General features: G+C 41.3%; 2 protein-coding genes across 2 annotated transcripts in view; one reads left to right on the forward strand and one right to left on the reverse strand.

Moving 5' to 3' along the window:
- lsp1a (lymphocyte specific protein 1 a) overlaps positions 1-14778 on the forward strand; it is a 29403-nt gene extending 14625 nt beyond the window's left edge. The window contains 10 exon segments of the mRNA XM_018704702.2: positions 447-589; positions 683-923; positions 1208-1345; positions 2718-2761; positions 4590-4671; positions 6642-6773; positions 6883-6978; positions 7692-7778; positions 7871-7979; positions 14033-14778. Coding sequence (XP_018560218.1) covers positions 447-589; positions 683-923; positions 1208-1345; positions 2718-2761; positions 4590-4671; positions 6642-6773; positions 6883-6978; positions 7692-7778; positions 7871-7979; positions 14033-14055 — 1095 coding nt within the window. The 3' untranslated portion in view covers positions 14056-14778.
- On the reverse strand, positions 10111-18081 carry prr33 (proline rich 33). The gene is made up of 3 exons (XM_018704691.2): positions 17967-18081; positions 17505-17552; positions 10111-13752 (listed from the first exon to the last, which is right to left on the reverse strand). Exon 3 carries the CDS (start codon positions 13735-13737, stop codon positions 10435-10437), a length of 3303 nt encoding a protein of 1100 aa, XP_018560207.1. The 5' UTR covers positions 13738-13752; positions 17505-17552; positions 17967-18081; the 3' UTR covers positions 10111-10434.
- Between the last annotated feature and the right edge of the window lie 47 nt (positions 18082-18128).

Raw genomic sequence — 18128 nt, forward strand, 5'->3', positions numbered from 1 at the left:
ACGAGTCCAGGTCATATTCAAAATCATTTTAAGCCAAGTAAAGTTTCATGTCATTTGTAAAGTAATTCAAGAAGTCTGCTGTCACATTATTATAATTGAGGACAACACTCAAGTCAGGCCTTGACTCAGGTCCAATTCAAATCTCTATTATTCAAGATGAATCTCACATCAAAAACCAGTCCAAATCAAGTCTTCAGGCATTTGAAACAGGTGAAGTCCCAGTCGATTCAAAACAAGTCTTGAGTCAAGTCCTTCAGTAAGTAAATACACAAGTGTTTATAAGCAAATTCCTGGTCAACATTTAGGTGAGGTCTCAGCTCTTGACATCTGAGGGCTTTTTACAATCAGTATTTGACGTTCAGTCTTCAGAGTGTTGATAAAACACTCATATCAGTTTCTGGTTGTTTGCATTGTTGTATGTTAAGATTAATTCTGTTTATGTGCAGGTGGAGAAAAGAAAAGAAGTTAAAGTCTCCTACACATCAAAGGTTTTCCTTCACCAGGAGCCGAAACACAGCAACGCCAACGGAGATGCAACCAACATGGAGGTCACGTCGTACGTCCACAACAAGACAAAAAGATCCAGCAGGTGTTTTATTTAGTTATCTTTTCCTTTGATTAATACTTGCCTTTGTCAACATGGCAGATGTTGAACTTCTTAATACCTCCCTGGTTTGCGCAGCAGAACCACGGAGCCAGAGGAGGCGGAGGCCATCTTGGAGACGGAGCAGCGTCTGGAGAAGATCCGACGGAGCCTCCAGGTGAAGGAGAGCCAGGAGCTGGAGCAGCTGAGACACCGACAGGCCGAGGCCGAGCAGGAGCTGGAGGAGCTAAAGAGGAGGAGGGAGGAAAGGCGCAGAGTCCGCGATGAAGAGGAGCGTCGGAGAGAGGAGGAGGAGCAGCAGCGGCTGGCCAAAGAGGAGGTGACCACACATCATAAAAGCTTAATATGAGAAAAACTGGAGGAGATATTTAAACGACTATAACAGGGAAGCTGCAGATCAAACAGGTTTATTTTAATTTATATATAACAGATGTTAAACTGGTGAAAGAAGAATTTTTTGAAAGAGGTTGTTTTATTAGCCTCTTTCAGCTCATTGTTTTGGTTTTACAACAACTAGCTGGGGAAGAAAGTGGAGCATCTCACAGCTAAAGACCCAGATAGTTTTTCATCAACAGCTAATCAGTGTTTTTGACCTGACTCTAGGAGGAGAGGAGACGGATGAAGGAAGACATCGAGAGGAGGAGGATGGAGGCGGCAGAGAGGATGAAGAGCCTGAGCACATCCAGCATCGATGGGGACGAGATGTTCAGTCCTTTCAGTCCCAAAGTTCCCACACACAAGGTAAACGACACCTGGAGACCGGGCAAATTATTTATGTTACAGTGGTAAACCTCAAAAGCTGGTGGTAGTTCTTAACCTTGATGGAACAAGATTGAGGGAACAAATTAGTCTACATTGACAGGTTGTTGCAGATCCCCCCATGTCAACAGCACTCCCCAATGGCAGGGGCCTCACCCAGCCTCCATGGATCTGGCTTGATCCAGATCATCCCACAGATGCTTGCTTGTGGTGGGAGCCTTGTCCTGCTTGGGGAGGCCCCTGCCATTTGGGGTGGGGCGTGGCTTGGTCTACAACAATGTTGAGGTGCGTGGTACATGCCAAAGTAACATCCATAAAGAAGGTTTCCCAGCAGAACATTGGATTGTAACACAGATGTTGTTGGATTTTTTTGGAATTGGTCTGAGGTCTAATTTTGGCTCCTCAGGAAGAATTAGTCACCATGAAGTGACGGGAAAGATGAGGAATAACATAATGGAAGTTGTTGCTGGTTCGGCTCCAGCTGATAACTTCACACAGAGACTATCTGGACATGGAGGCTGTAGCTACTCTGGAAAGTAAAGGTTTTATTGTTGTTTTGGGTGAACTGTCCTTCGACTCAGTGATCCATTAAGTCCCATTAACCAACACAGCTTACAGATTGCCTTGTGCTGAATAAACAAGTTCACACTGACAAATAACTCTGTTATCTTCACAGCTGATGGGTTCAGTCTCAGCTTTGTAAGTTGCATGTGTGTGTTCATGTGTTTGAAAAGCCAGTGTGTATTTCACTGATGATGAGTTTGATTTGTGAATATCCACCACACACGGCTGCGTCATGTTCCAACTTCTTACTGTGTTTGGGCACAAGTTATTATCTTGTACAAAGCCCCTGAAATATATATTCTTATCTCTTGCACACAAGATTAAGGAATAAAAACATTTTCCAGGACTTCAGGGGCTCTGTAGTTGGATGTTTTATCAGTGGTGTTGATGGAATATGTCCATGTGCATGACACTGCATGCGTGTTCTGCAACTCTTCACCTTCTGTTGCCAGTTTTTCTTTTTCCAATTGACCTGAACATTTAAACAAACTAAAATTCAAGTCTTTTACAAATTTAAAAATTTGCAAATCAATCTCCTGGTCTTCATGGATATTTGGGTTAAAAAGCACGTTCCCATCATCCTCTGCTCATGCCTTCAGAGTGACTCGGAACAGTTTGATGAAGGCCAGCAGACCCAGCTCTGTTTGTCTTGGACGGAGCTGTGGCGGTCTGCGGCTGAAAACACAGAGCCGAGCTGCAATTAACACACTTCTGAACCGAGGCAGAAACACAGAGGAAAACTTCCTGTGTTCGTCAGAAAAATTATCACAGACTTCTTCTTCTTTTTCAGATCACAGAGAGGACAGAGTCCCTGAACCGCTCGCTGAAGAAAAGGTGAATATCCTGATCAATGTCTTGATCGGTCGAAACATTTCCCCCAAAATCTGGTCTGACCAGTTGTTAAAAACTTCTCTCAGCAGAGAAAATTAAGTCTAAATGCTGCTGCAGGTTGATATGTGACAAAGCAATGATCAAATTATAGTTGATTCATTTGTGGTCAAGCGATTTATTATCAGCTAATCATTTCCGCAGTAGTAAACTTTCAGCCTCCACTTGCAGCCCAGTGTTTCTGTTCTGGTTAACCCTCCACGGTCTGAAGGTAAACAGATGAAGAGGGTCAGAGCTGACCTCTCCACCTTTCTCTCAGTGCATCACCCTCCTCCTTGGGGTTGTGATTAATGGCTCTGCTGCTTAACTCCGTCCAGATGCAGGCGGCTGTGTTTTCTCTGGTGGTTGGTGAGGTATGGCGGCTCCAGGCAGTCTGCAGCAGGCAGTTATCAGCTCTGAGGAGCTCTCGGCAGGAGCGAAGCCTCTGGGTGGATGATTTTTTTTATTTTAAAATGATTTTACGAGGAACAGGGGGTGATGTTCAGAAGAGGCGTGATGACTCCAGCAGTGTTAGTGCTGTTTCCTGGGGCTTTCACTTGAACCTGATGGCACATTGTTGGCAGCGGAACACGAGCGTTTCCACCTGAGTGGACACAAACACCAACATCTGCCTGTTAAGCCTGACGTCCAACCAAAATACTGTTTCTGGGTCCAACTTCTCTGAGTCTTCACTAATTTTACAGTCATAGGTAAAACTCAAATCTGGCCGAGTCACACCCTCCAGCAGCGAAGTAAGCAGCTCATAAAAACTATTTCAAATGTCTCGATCCAAACGTCTGAGATCAGCTGCTCTTCCCCTCCATCAGTCATGACATCATTATGGGTAAACCTCCTTTAAATAAGTGGGCGTCGTGGGGTGGCGTTGCCTCAGACAAGCAAACGATTGGGATGATGAATGAGGTTTCCTCCCCCGCTGTGAAGGAATGATCTCATCCAGCGGCATAACTTTTCTATCTGGAGCTGTAAAATTAAAGAAATGTGAGGGAGAGGAGGGTTTGGTGTTTGGGGAAGATGATGGTGGAGTTTGGACAGCTGGTTAAAAGAATGAAACCCTCCTGGATCTGCAGAGACTAAGACGAAAACATCTCTGACAAACCCTTGTTTATTCACCCAGATCTGAGTCAGGACTCCTGGAGTCCACATGTGCTGGTCTGACTTGAAACTGTTCTGGTTTTGATTGAAGTGTGAACATGTAAAACAGGGGAGGTAGAGAGAAACGGAAGAAAAGACTGAATTCTTTTTATCTGTAACTGAGCTTTGATAAACGTTGTTATTCTGGATTTGCCTGAAATGTTAAAGGGTAACTCGTATCGTTGAACCTGGGCCTTATTCTCCATGTTTTTGGGAGTAGATGATTGATAAGGACAAAAATCTTTGGAATCTGTGCAAAACTGATCAAAAACTGGTTACTGTGACCAGCTGCTGCAATGTAATCCAATGGTGTAAATGACCACTTCAATGGATGTCCACTAAAGTGCTTGTTATTATCAGATTGTTCTTCTCAGTGTCTGACAACATTCTGACAGGATTCCTACAGAGACAGAGCTTTTTATTAAAGAGTCAGATCCTTTTAGTTTAACCAGAAACATCTCTATATTTCACTACCAGACTCCATTGACTAAAACAGGAATTTTACTAAGCAGAACACAGGAGCTGCTGGAATACCACTGCCTCCATCTGTAGGAATCCTATCCATAATGTTGTCAGACACTTATCATCTCATTCCATCTCTGGTTTTAACCAGTTGCATTTGTTGTTGTTTTGTTTGAATCAGTAACAGCTTTAAGAAGACACAGCCTCTGGTCCTGACGTCCAAGATCGACGACAGGCTGGAGCAGTACGCCCACGCTGTGGAGGTCAGCTCACACACAAACACACACATTATTGTTTCTGTTTGGTTTCATGATGGCACCTTTTGTCTTTGCATTTGTTAGCTCTCCGTCGTTCTCACATCATCTTGAATGAGCCACCGAACCAAAGTGACCTGCTAATGCCGGGTTGCAGTTAAATCCTTTTTGTTTAACCACAAACACGTCTCAGTATCACGACCAGACTGCCTGGATCTCTTAGTGTGTTTGTGTTACTGTGTGGTACTTTTACTTCAGTATAAGTATCTGAATACTTCTTCCACCACTGAAAGTCACACAGTAACACAGACACACTAACAGATGGAGGCAGTGGTATTCCAGCAGCTCCTGTGTTCTGCTCAGTAAAATTCCTGTTTTTCTCTATGGAGTCTGGTAGAGATATATAGAGATGTTTCTGGTTAAACTAAAAGGATCTGACTCTTTAATAAAAAGCTCTGTCTCTGTAGGAATCCTATCATAATGTTGTCAGACTGAACCAAATGTCCATCCTGTCCAAAACCGTCATCACTGAAGGTCTTTAGTCGTCTCCCACAGACAGAGACAAACACAGAGACAAACACAGAGGGGCTGTTGATGAAGCTGATTAATATTTTCATCATGGTGTCCCCCCTTCCTGCCTCCTCCTCTCCCTCCTCCTCCTCCCATCTGGTTGGTTTCACTCACTCATCAGAAACACACCTGTCTGCAGGCAACCAGGCTGACTCATTCAGTGCAGCAAATACAGGCGTTCAGGACGAGTTCAGGCTTATCGTCACACCTGATTCACACCTGTTCCACTGTCCAATCACATCGTTTTGACCAGAACTCAGCCACTTCTGAGCAGTTTATAATGCTGCTAGAGGCTGCTTTCTTCATTACAGATTCCCTATAAAAGTGTTGAGTCTTGGCTTGAGTGGAGCTGAGGGTGTACGGTTGGTTCAGCCTCTTGGGAGCAGGAATAAGATGATGTTTTTTTAAACCTGTATAGGAATACTTTGCCAATTAGGAAATATTAGCTTTCTGGTGGAGAGTAAGATGAGAGGATTGATGCTAAATATGGGACAAAGACTGGAGGCTAGCTGTTTCCTCCTGTTTCCACTCTTTATGCTAAGCTAAGCTAACTGGCTGCTGGCTTTGGTCTTATAGTTAAAGGACTGACTGACTGTTCCTTTAAAGTGTCCAAACCCTGTAGTGTTTTCTGCTCAGTCAGAAGCTGCTGATGTTCACTCGAACTTTTGGACCCTCATTGTTTTGACCCGGCTGAAGGGCAGAAGCAGCTCTGACCCTTTTTGTGCTGGAGACACAAATCTCTGCAGCACCTGGTCGATGACTTCACAGATGACTTCACCTCTGTTTTTATTTTTGCATGTGTCGGGGCAGATATATGATGGGAATGCCCCGACGTTCACAGCCCTTTATTTTCATCCTTCCGTTCCCTGTTCTCACTCTGCACCTCAGGCGGTTCTCAGGCTGATTAACAGCTCAGAGAATGACCCGAGGTTAAATCCAGACACTTTTATTTATGGAACACTTAAAAAAAACTGGTTTGACACAAAGTGTAATAAAGGAGAGAAATTACAGACGTGAAGAAGAAAGAATATTCTCAACCATGATACAAACATCCACAGTCTTGTATCATGAAGTATGAACTGAACTGTGGATTGGGAGAATCATTACACCCATAAATAAAGACAATAAAATCTAAATATTATAGGAAGTAGATAAAATTGAGTTCTGAGAAATTACTTAAATGAGCTGAAGTACCAACAAATTTTTCTGGAAACCGAAATAGATTTTTCCACTGGGAGCATTTCAGACTTCATACAAACACTTGTTTCTAGAATATACAATACATTTTTGTTTTTTCTAATTTTTCTTATAAGGATGCTACATCATAACTGTAGCAGAACAAAAAATGTGTTTTAATGTCTGCATTTCATTAGTATACAGCGGACTAATCCAGGTTTATTATTGTGCAGAACTCTCAGGAGGCCCGGGCAGTGAAGGCATCGCTGACTGACCTGCCCAGCTCACCTGAGGTTGTCACTGCCAAGAAGAACCTGTTTGAGGCTGGAGAGGTCTGGAGTCCCACCAAGGGAGCGACCTGCAAGGTCAGAGATTATACAGGGACCTGGATACTTTCTGGTCCAACACACAGGGTCTTATAAATGATAAAGCTGGACTCCTTAAAGACTTTCTTGTTTGTGTTTTCTGAATCAGGATACAGATGGTCTGAAGGTGGGCGTGGCCAACCTGATCACCCAGTGGGTAAAAGGCCCCTCAGACGGTGGCAGTCAGTCGCCCTGCAGACCAGCAGTAAGTCACAAACACAACCTGAACATGTTTATTAACGCTGCTTTTCATTTTTTGCTCCTGTGTAGTTTGCAGCTGAGCTCCGCAGGAAGTGCTGCAGTTTATACCAACACCAAAACCATCTACGAATACCTCGGAAATAATATTTTATTTACTTGTTTTTAATTATTAAACCCCGACTCTTTGACAAAGAGAAGTGATTCACACAAACAACGTCTCTGATTCCTGAGATGATGACGACTCTGTGTGACAGGTTTTACTGAACAGAGCAGCTGTAGAGAAACTTGAGCTGACTGTGAGGCGTTCAGGTGCAGCTCTGTCAGTTTGTGATGTGAGGTTTCCCTCTAGTGGACAAGATACAGAAGCTGTTTAAACTGCTTTGCCTTGTTGGAATTCTGAAGGATTTCTCTTCATTTCTTTTGTTTGGAAAATATAAGATTCATAAATATACTGAGAAAACTTCTGTTTAAACATTTCAAATCAACCAGAAGAATATTTAGAAACCACTGCAGAATTATTTATGTTAGAGAAATTACATTTTTAAACTTACCTGTTCTGTTAACTTGTAAAATGATTTAAGACAGAAGCTCTGATGGTGAAAAGATTGAAAGTGAGAAAAACATTGAGACTTTTTAAAGGTTAAAGGTTGTGTTTTTTCTCCTGATATTCAGAATACCAATCTGTTTATATTGATCATTGACTGATTGATTCATCAGGATGTGAAGCCTGGAGACGTGATGCAGAAAAAGAACATGTGGGAGATCATCGGAGACTCGTCGGTGAAGTCAGGACAAAGAGGAAAGGTGAGTGTTATTATACGATAAATCAAATGTGAATATAATAGATAGATGATGAGAATACGCTCTCTGACCTTTGAGGTGTTTTCTCTCCTCAGAGCTCAGCAGCTGGTAAAAAGTACAAGTTTGTCGTCACTGGTCACGGAAAATATGAGAAAATTCCTGTGGATGATGAGAATGGAGGAGAATTCACTAACGGAAAGTCTGGTAAGACGACCGACAGCAGTAACTAGTGTTGTTAAAACCACAGTCCTTATTTCAGACATTTAACCAGAAACACACTGACTTTGGGACGAGAGAACAGGAAGTGCTAACATGCTAACATGCTAACACCACTCTATTACGACCCAAAGTGTCTCTGAGAACTGAAAGGATTAAGAAGAAAAACAGAATAGTTTCAGAGAAAACAGACAACAGGTTCCTTCAACCAGCTGATGAGTGATGAGCTGCAGGTGAATCAGCTCTGTCTGATTCTCTGCCTGGAAACAAATGACTTTACTGTAAAGATTTGTCATGTTTTTCTTTTACAAAGTGCAGTTTAATTTTTTAAAACTAACTTAGAAAGTTTTATTGGGTTTTCAAAGACAGATGAGTGCCAGATGAATTCTAATAAAGATTTTGTACTAGTCCACTGTCGACCCTCTGACACTTTATTTTCTGATGAAAACTGAAAAATAAATATATGAAAGAATCAAAAACCTTAATTTCACATTCATCTGACATTATTAATTTTTGTACATGGAAGTTAAAACTAATAAGTGTTACACAGACCATGAATGATTGAAAAATCTTTTCCATAGTGCTCCGATCAAGTTGCAGTCAATCAAATGGGAAAAATAACACCAAATTATCAACATTATATCTTCACAAGAAATAAATACAGACAGGTGGAAATTTTGCTTAAGTTTTATTTTGAAAGTGTCAACAGGCTCTGATTCCCCTCAGAGAGAAGAATCACAGGAAATCTACCCACTAAGGTTTACATTCTGAAAAACTGTACCTACATGAATCCATAACTCCAGCACACACATTAGAAATCGTTAAAAAGAACATTAGAAAAAAACCCCTCTGATATCACCTAGCATGTTTGAAATAAAACTAGAAAAATAAATCACCTGCAGTCATCTAAAACCCTTCAGTATCTCTCTGATCATTCTCTCTAACTACTTTCACAGGCTTCTAGCTTAGCAGCTTCTTCAAGTCACAGTGAAATTAAGTATTTTTAAACTGGCACAAATATCTGGGACTCTTGTCTGCCCTACATTGTGTCTACTTGGACTACGAAAGCAGCAGCCCCACAAGTTCTCCATCAGGATGCATTCAGGTGCAATACTGAGCATAGGTCACTTGTGTTTTGGCTGCACTTAGAGCCCAGTACGTAGTCACTGTCAACAAAAACTATCAAGTCTTAAATCTTAACTATGTTTTTATCCTGTTTTGTTTTTTCTCTGCTTGTTATCATTTAATTCTGGTGTTATATATTTAAATTCCTATTGTAAGCTAATAATTTTAAGGTTTTAAGGCTTACTATTCTTGTTAAAGTATCAATCTCTTTGTAACTCTGTTTGGAAAAGAATCATATAAATAAAGTTATCAGAGGCTCATGAGATGGATGACTAAGAATTATTACATTTAAACCACTCACAGAGGAGATGGAGTTGAAAAGAGATGGACTTTCAATGTGTAAAACGCATTAGACTACTGATATACTGTACTCTTTACTATTTTAACAATAAATTCAACAATAAATACAATTCCAGTTTTTATGCCTCCATGCCAGCGGTGGTCAGAGGCATTATGTCTTTGGGTTATACATCATTTCAATAATCTCCTTTAACTGATCCGTCCCTGTATTATGTCCCAGTCAAAATCAAATAAAGGAATCTAGACGCTCTTAAAATATAATTTCATTGTGACTTTAGGAAAGTTCAGTCATCAAACATACCCATCTACAACCTAAAATAAATAATTCAAACTTCTTGTCACTCTACGTATACATCCTTTAACTAGTAAGAGGTCTTACCCTGAGGCAAGTAGCACCATTTTGAATAAAACTGGATATTTGAATGATCATTAAAGAGAAATAGAAGTTTTCTCTGTTAGAAATGATTTGTCTTAAAATCATTAAGTCTTAATTTCATTTATATTTTTTATCTATCTGTAAAAATACAGATATTTTTGCTAGAACTAAAAAAGCAAGGCTTTTCAGTATGAGTAACTTTCTAAATCTTCTTTTCTATAACCAAATATTTTGGTTGGTATTCTTATCTATAAAGTACTCCAGAATCTATATTTACTGTGAGCATGTGATGAGAAGAACAAATGAGAAGCTCTGAAATTACTTAAAACATAAAGGCTTTAATCTGATGTGATGTCTGAATGACTTTAAGACAAATGTCGTTCTCTCTTCCCAGCTAATCCACAAATACAAACATTTAACATCCAGACAACCAGTCACACGAATGCAACACAAAGCATTTGTCAAGTATAAAGTTAAGGCCGAATTTTCTACAACACTGCCACAAACATCATTCGTTTAACACAAAGACTATAAGACTCCAGACCTGTACATTATTTCTATTGCTAAGATTTCTGCACCTGTACATTAAACATTAACTTTTTTCTTTACATTTCCTACTTGGCGTTTCACATTAGATGTAGCTTAAGTAGCAGTGAACCCCCTTGCTGTTCTATTAAAGTCTTTTTGTTCCTCTTCTTTACCTTTCCGCCCAATCAGACCCATTTCAAACACAGTAGAAATTTTTGTCACCGGCCTCGATGCCGCCTCTTTAAGCTTTTTAGCGTCAAACCTTGGGCTAAAAAGCAGCACAGGCAGCCGGTACGCAAATGACGGTATCTCGTTGAGCTCATCCTTCGCCTGTTCCTTCTTCTCCTCCTCGCTTTTATTCAACTCGATCTGGTGCATGATGTTCTCTTTAGTGGAAAACATTTGGAAGAGGACAGCGTCCCACATCTTTGTCGCCTTGGGAGTGTCTTTGGTTTGGTTCTCATCCTGAGTGCCAGACTTGTCGTCGGCCTTCTCATCAGCCTTTTTCACCTCGTTCTGGTCCTGCCCAGTGGTCTCCTTCGGAGAGCCATCTTCTGGAAATTTGGGCTCCTCCTGCTCCACTACCATGTGCTTTTTAAGTCGGGACCAACCACTCACTTTTGATTTCACTCCCTTCGGCTTTTGTATGACTTTAAGAAGGGGCTCAGCTGCTGGGAGGGACTCGTCGCCTTCCTTTTTCTCAGATGCAGGTTTAACTGCGGCTTCTGCTTTCTTATCTTTTCCTTTGTCTTCACTTTCTGCTGATTCAGCAGCAGGTACTTTAGTAAGCAGAGCAGGTGCTGGCTTTGAGCCTTCAGCTTGAGTCCTGGTGGTAGTTACAGGCTTCGCTGGCTCTTTTTGCTCTGAGACTTTAACTTTTGTCCCAGTTCCAGCTTTCTGCTCGGCAGTCTGAACTTTATCCTTGCCTAACAGTTTCCTTACTGCCTTCAGAGGATCTTGGTCACCACCTTTGGGCAGAGGATGTTTGGCTTCAGGAGTTTTTGTCTTTGGCTTGATGACTTCCTGAATTGGTGTTTCCACCTTCTGTTTCTCAGGAGTCTTCACCTCTGCTGGTGGAGGTTTAGCCTTTGGTGTTTCTTGAATTACTGTTTTTTCTTGTTTTACTGTAACCTGACTGGTTACGGTACTTGTCTCTTGTGTTATCGTTGTTCCTGAGGCGTCAGATGCTTGTGAAACAACAATAATAGGGATTGAGGGGGTGGAGGAAACCTTCTCATCTCTCAGATTTGGTTTATCTACATCTTTTGGGGTTTCTTTGACCTTAGACACTTCAGCTGTTGAAGGTGCTTTCACAGATGGTTCTTGGCTTGGTGTTTTACTTTGGGATTCCGCTGAACCATCTTTTGTAACCTCCTCTTGAGTTGCTGCCTTAGAACCCGAGATACCAAATGCTGGAGTGTAAGTTTTGATTCCACCGTAAGCAGCATATTCAGAAGGTGTCAATCCACGATAGCCAGACTTTGACTTTTGAGCCACTTGACTTGGAGTTTTAGGTCTCTGAAAGGCTACAGGTGATACACCAGTAGGTGTCCTTGGTCTTTTATAGCCAGGTGATGTGGACATAAGTCGAGATGCCTCATATGTTGGAGTCTTAGGCCTCTGATAGCCATAAGAAGTCACTGCTGGTGTTGCTGGCTCAGATGGAGGAGTTTTAGGTCTTTGAGATCCAGCTGGAGCAGTTGGGGTCTTTTCTCTTGTCAAAGCAGGCTCTGATTTTGACTTTGTTAAACTTTGTTGGATTGGTTTAGCTGCAGGTGTCACGTCTGAACTAATGTCCCCATTCGTTATTGTTTCAGCAGGCTTAGGCTCAGTTGTCATCACACTTTGGGAAGTGGATGAATTGCTCACAGCAGAAGACGTTTTGCATGTTCTTGGCCTCTCTGGCTCTACTGTAATTGGTGACACTGCAAACAAGAGAGGATTGGGCCTTGAGATTTCAAAGACAGGTGTTGGAGCCCGGGTCACATGGTATGCTGGAGTTTTAGGCCGTCCTGCCGAAGTTCTTGATGATTGGAACTCATAAGTTGGTGTTTTAACTCTGATTTCAGATGTTGGAGTAGCTCTTTTGATTTCAACCGTAGGAGTAGTTCTTTTGATTTCAGCCGTAGGAGTAGCTCTTTTGATTTCAGCCGTAGGAGTAGCTCTTTTGATTTCAGCCGTAGGAGTAGCTCTTTTGATTTCAGGCGTTGGAGTAGCTCTTTTGATTTCAGCCGTAGGAGTAGCTCTTTTGATTTCAGGCGTTGGAGTAGCTCTTTTGAGTTCAGCCGTTGGAGTAGCCCTTTTGATTTCAGATGTTGGGGTTGTTCTTTTGATTTCAGAGGTAGGAGTTACGACTCTACTGATCTCTGCTGTTGGCGTAGTGCCTCTTTTAATTTCTGAAGTTGGTGTTCTTCTTTGGGGATCTGTGCCCAATAAAGGAGGTTGACCCGTCTGTGTCATACCTCTTCTGACCTCAGACACTGGAGTCAGATCTTGTTTTGTTTCTGCTGGTATTTTATTTGGAGGTACTGTGCCACCAATAGCAGTTAGTTCAGCTGTGTCGTACACCGGCGGGGTCCTGGATGTCTCGTAGTACGATGTGCTCGCAGTGTACATCCTAATTTGAGGGACATCAAACATCGGTTTGGGTGACCTTGAAGGTTCAGTCGCTTTGAATGTTGGACGAGGGCTTTTGGATTTGACAAGCGGGGTCAACACAGTGAGAGGTCGAATCACAGCTTGACCTCCTGCTGCTGTATACGGAGTTGGACCCAGACTTGTGGCTTTTGGCTGTGGAGTTGCTACAGCTACAGTGGGTCTTGGACCAGCATGAGTTTCAGCAGATGTGCTAAAAGCTGGCTTTGTCACGTCAGTAGCTGGTACTGTCTCAGAAACAGAAGATGCTGGCATGGATATTTTAGGTACCGCTGGCTGGGCGACTGGGCCCAGAGCTGGTGAGACTCCAGTATGGTAGGCTGATGAAGAATATGTAGAAACTGTGGTGACATGCTGCGAGTAGGAGTATGACGGGATTCCCACTGTCTGAGGCGAGAACCTTGTTGCTCTGCCATAGGTTGCACGGTGTGGGTAAGGAGATGCCACGTGTTGATACAGCGGCCTGACGGTGAACCGTGGAGGCTGCTGGATGCTGTAGAGGTTGAATGGTGTCTCAGGAGTGCGGGGAGGGGTGGAGTGGTCACTGTGCTCAAGGTCAGGGCTTGCTTCATTCACAGGGGAAAGGCTGGAGCGGAAAGGTGCTGCGGACTGTGACGCTTGAGCGGAGGCCTTTTTCTTGGCGGTTCTCTTGAGGAGCTTCTGAAGACGAACATTGTCTTTTCCAGGTTTAGGCAGCAGGGGCGGGGGATACTGCTGGGAAAGCAGGCCCGGTTGGGTTACAGCACTATAAGCAACAGCCATGAGCGCTTCAGCACCCTGTGGAGAAAAACGCAAAACTGTTAGAGAAGGTACTAATATCAAAAATACCAACCACTACCGAAATTCTATTGGTTTAAAGTAAAGACACGTTAGGACAGGAAATTCATCATATTAAGAAAGCAAATATTCAATTTCATTGGTCCCTTCAAAAGGTCTAAAAAGTTGATGAAACCTTTATGAATTCTGCTGTTTGATCACCCTATAAAAAACCTAAAACTTTGAACAACTGTACAATATCTGCACATTAAAGTTTTCTTTTTGTCTTTTTTTTAAACAGGTTTGTGTCATGGTGATTACTGAACAGATGTCATCTCTTCAGGTGATTTCCACACAAAAACATCACAAAAACATCCACTGGCCATAAAGATGTCTAATAGAAGCAGCTCTTCAACAGTTAGTCTCAGTATTTCACGTATATTTTCAAAAATCATAATTTCCAACTCAGCAGCTCAAGTCCAAAAGATTTGATCATCAAATGTCTATATTTGTTCAAGTTCCTCTTTGTTTTTGTATTTTCTTATATTCTGTTTCAGTTTCTGTTATTGCATATATATATCTGACTGTGAGCTTTACAGCTACTGTTATTTTTTCTCCAGTACAGTGTTTAGGTGACTCATTGCCAATGATTGATCCATTTATAATGGCATGTAGGGAAAGACTCTTGACTAGAAAAAGTTTACATTGTCCAATCATGTAGAATTAAAAGATCACACAGTGTTATGGTATCTATTCTGTACTTACGCTCTGGCTAAAGAACAATCTGAAACAGTTCGGCTTTGGTTCATACTGATGAGAATTTATCATGGTTCACTCTATGTAGCCATTTACCAGAAATGGAGGATTCGGTATCTGTCACAGCAGCCTTTATCACGTAGACACCCGATCTGTACAATTAAACCCTATTACCTGTGTATGTTTTAGTTCGCTGGATCCTTCAGCTTTGTCTCTGTACCACTGCAGACATTTTTCACCTCGTGTTTGTAACCCCTTTTCTCAAATAAATTAAGATAATTTTCTACTTTAGCAGTGCCCTCCATTTTATCTCATTTTGGTTTAGATTCTTAAATGGTCTAACAATGCCTGAACAACCTGCAGCTCACAAAATGTAATCTATTAATTTTGTGTACATGGATACAAATGTGCTATTTTTTTTTTTTTTACTTAACCACTGTTTTTCCTGTAAAACCATGAGTGGAGATATAAGGTCCCCAGAGGATGATTACTAATTGTTTTCATGATTCCTGGATGTTTCTTGTTGTGCCACCACAAAAAAATATTAGAATCTTACAATGAAATTTCCTAATTATATTCCTGCTCCCCAGAGGATGAACCTTTTAGATTTTGAAGACCCTATGACCTTGACAAACCATATATTTTAGCTCTACTGCTGAGAAAGCTTTAATGTCTATGTCTTTATTTACTCTGCAGGATATAAAGGGTTCAAAAAGTTCACGTTCGTGCAGTGAAAACAAGATTTTTCAAGAGCATCATTTTGCCCTCGTAATTTCATGTTGTCGTTTGAGTTGCAAAATCTTTGGGAATTAATACACAAACAGCTTTGTCTTTAGCCTGATGATGCTGAAATTGAACAAAAATAACTTGAAATGCTATAAAAATAAAGTGCTTTACAAAAGACATGAAACTGTAGATCATAAGAATAAAAATAAAATAAAATATGAATGTTAAAAAATATGCAATTCAACACATGGAATTTATAAAACAATAATGAAATAAAAGAATGAAGTAAAAACAAATTATAATATTTAGTCTGTGATATTTTCAAAGGAAACTTTAATCCTACAAACATAAAAATCAGTAAAGTGGGTTTAAGAGATGACTCATCCTGTTTGCATGAGTGCTGTTTATAAATGCCACATATCAGCGCTGCATGCTGAAAAACTAACGAGACCATTGAGCTAAACTCTTCCTGGATGATGTTACCACCTCACAGCTGATCCTGGAAGCTTTTACTCTGCCTAATTTTAGTGTGAAGGCTGAGAGGAGGCTGGCCAATCGCCTGCCTCCTCTTTTTTAAGACTCCTGGCTTTTTACAGGCTGCATCACTTTCCCGAAAACAATAAATCAGAGTGCTGTGATGGAGATCAGATGGAGCCTCTGCAGCTTCAGCCGCCTCCAGAACATCAGAAACAAACTCCACTTAACAGGAGTATTTTGTAAGACAAATTTATAAAAACTGAGATTATGTTTTCACATCAGCTGCTGTTGAATAAAGTGTATTCTTGTAGGTGTCTTTAGGGCTGCTGTAGTTAAAGTTGGCTCAGAGGTATTTATCTCATTTAGTTCAACAGGTACAGCATATATACAGCAGAGGTTAAATTCTGATTCATGTCCAAATTAATACAATTAGGTGAGATAAGAATTCACCAGCACAGATACAGGCTGAGAGATTACAAGAGAAGAGATAAAGAACTTTTTGAATAAAATAAATAAAAGATATGAAGAAGAAAGTAGCAAGTGACACTGAAGTGAACACAAAATGTATAAAATATATGAATATTATACATTTCAAGACATTAGGCTATATAAGTGAATTCTGCAAGTATTTGTGATGATTGAGCTATTCTCAGACCTTACCAGTACTGAAGCTACAAATGTAAGGTCATGGGGTCATTAAAGTTGAAACTGTTCAGGAATATGATTAGAAAATTTCACACCATTCTGATGGTTATGTTTTGACGGTTCTTGTTCCACTGGGAGAGCTTTCCTCTCTGGTGATAGTGCTGGCAGAAAGGTTAGCAAGCCACTAAAATCACTGAGGTTCATCCTCTGGGTCCATGAATGTCCAAATCAAAATCTGGTGAGTATTTGGTGAGATATATCACCCTGGATCAAAGTGTTTGACTCTAAACTCTAAATTTTATGGTATACTTGTGTTATTTGTTTTTCCCAATCAGGAAATTTGTACATTCTTATCTGTGAGGTTACAGTTTACAGGCTGAGCTTTATTTCCACAGCTAGAGTGCTCATGTCCCTTCCCATATAAATATACACATATAGATGTGTATATATATCTGCTGAAGGGTGAAAGTGAACGCAGAGCATCTGACCTCATGACATCACAGCCCGATGAAACCGGATAGGGCCTCAGAAATGACTATACCCAATCACATGAAAGGACAAGAAAGTTAACATTAATGGATGGATGCATGAGGTTGGAGAAACTTTGTTAAATGTTTTTTTGTAATGTTTTTTTAATATATATAACCACCCAAAAAACTTCCTTCTTTAAAAATAACACTGCACAAGCATTACATAACATTTGTGTAATCAATTTGAACTTGAAATAAGAGTCGGATAACTTCACGATGAGACTATCCAGAAGGTTTGTGTTGCAAATAAATGATCTGACATCATGCAGTCTATACAAAACAACTGTTTAATATCCGCAGTTTACTATGTGTGTCACCTCAGTGAAATGTAGGCCAGAGCTGGTTGTGTTTTAAAGCCCTCCCTACCCCCCTTCAAACCTCCCTCCCCAAACCTGCTGCCTGCATGACACATGAGAGTTCAGTCCTCCTTTTAAGGCTCTGGTAGGTTTGGTATTTGGAGCGCCTTCAGGATGCAAGTTCAAAAGAGGAAAGGGTAATAATAGCTGTGTAATAAAAACCAAGCTGCTCCACAATGGGCTCCTTAAGTAAATGAATCCACCCCAAAAAGTCATTGACCTCCAGTGAAGATATGAGGCTTCACACATAAATACAGCAAGTCTAGAAAATGGATGAACTTACCAGGTAAAATCTTGTTGCAGATGTTCAAAGCGCTCCAGGCAGGTTCCCCTTGAGACAACAAGAGAGAAACAACTGATTCAAGTTCAGTGTAAAGTACCAAACCCTAACAAGGATGACTTTATTCCACACAAAGAGGAAGATTACATCTCAGAGCTAAAATGTGATCATCAGTCACTCATTCCTCATTGCAGCCAGGACAGATAAATGACAGGGCAGAGTGTGCTTTGAAGCCGCAGGGAGTAGAAACATTGCGAGGCTAACACTTAGCTCAGCCCTGCTGGTGCTTTAATGTTGCACTGAGGACATGAAAAAACACCCTGAGCTCTCCAAACACACGTCAGACCTCTGGCTGCTGAGGTGTGGGGGGGGATCTGCATTCGACAGCAGCTGCCTCCCTGACACCGCTAACAGCTTCCCAGTGCTAAGTCTAGAGAATAAAAGGTGTAATTATGGTGTGTTTACCTGTGCGACTGCTGCTTTGGGGGCGGCCGGCCGGCTGCTGCCTGCTTGTCCCAGCCCGGAGTGTCAGAGCGGCAGGTTCATGTTGAGCCCAACTCGACCCCCCTCTTCCTACAAATGGAAGGAACAGACGCCATGGCAGTCCAAAAATAAATCCTGAGCCCT

Source organism: Lates calcarifer, linkage group LG10 (assembly GCF_001640805.2).
Source record: "Lates calcarifer isolate ASB-BC8 linkage group LG10, TLL_Latcal_v3, whole genome shotgun sequence".
Taxonomy (NCBI): Eukaryota; Metazoa; Chordata; class Actinopteri; family Centropomidae; genus Lates; species Lates calcarifer.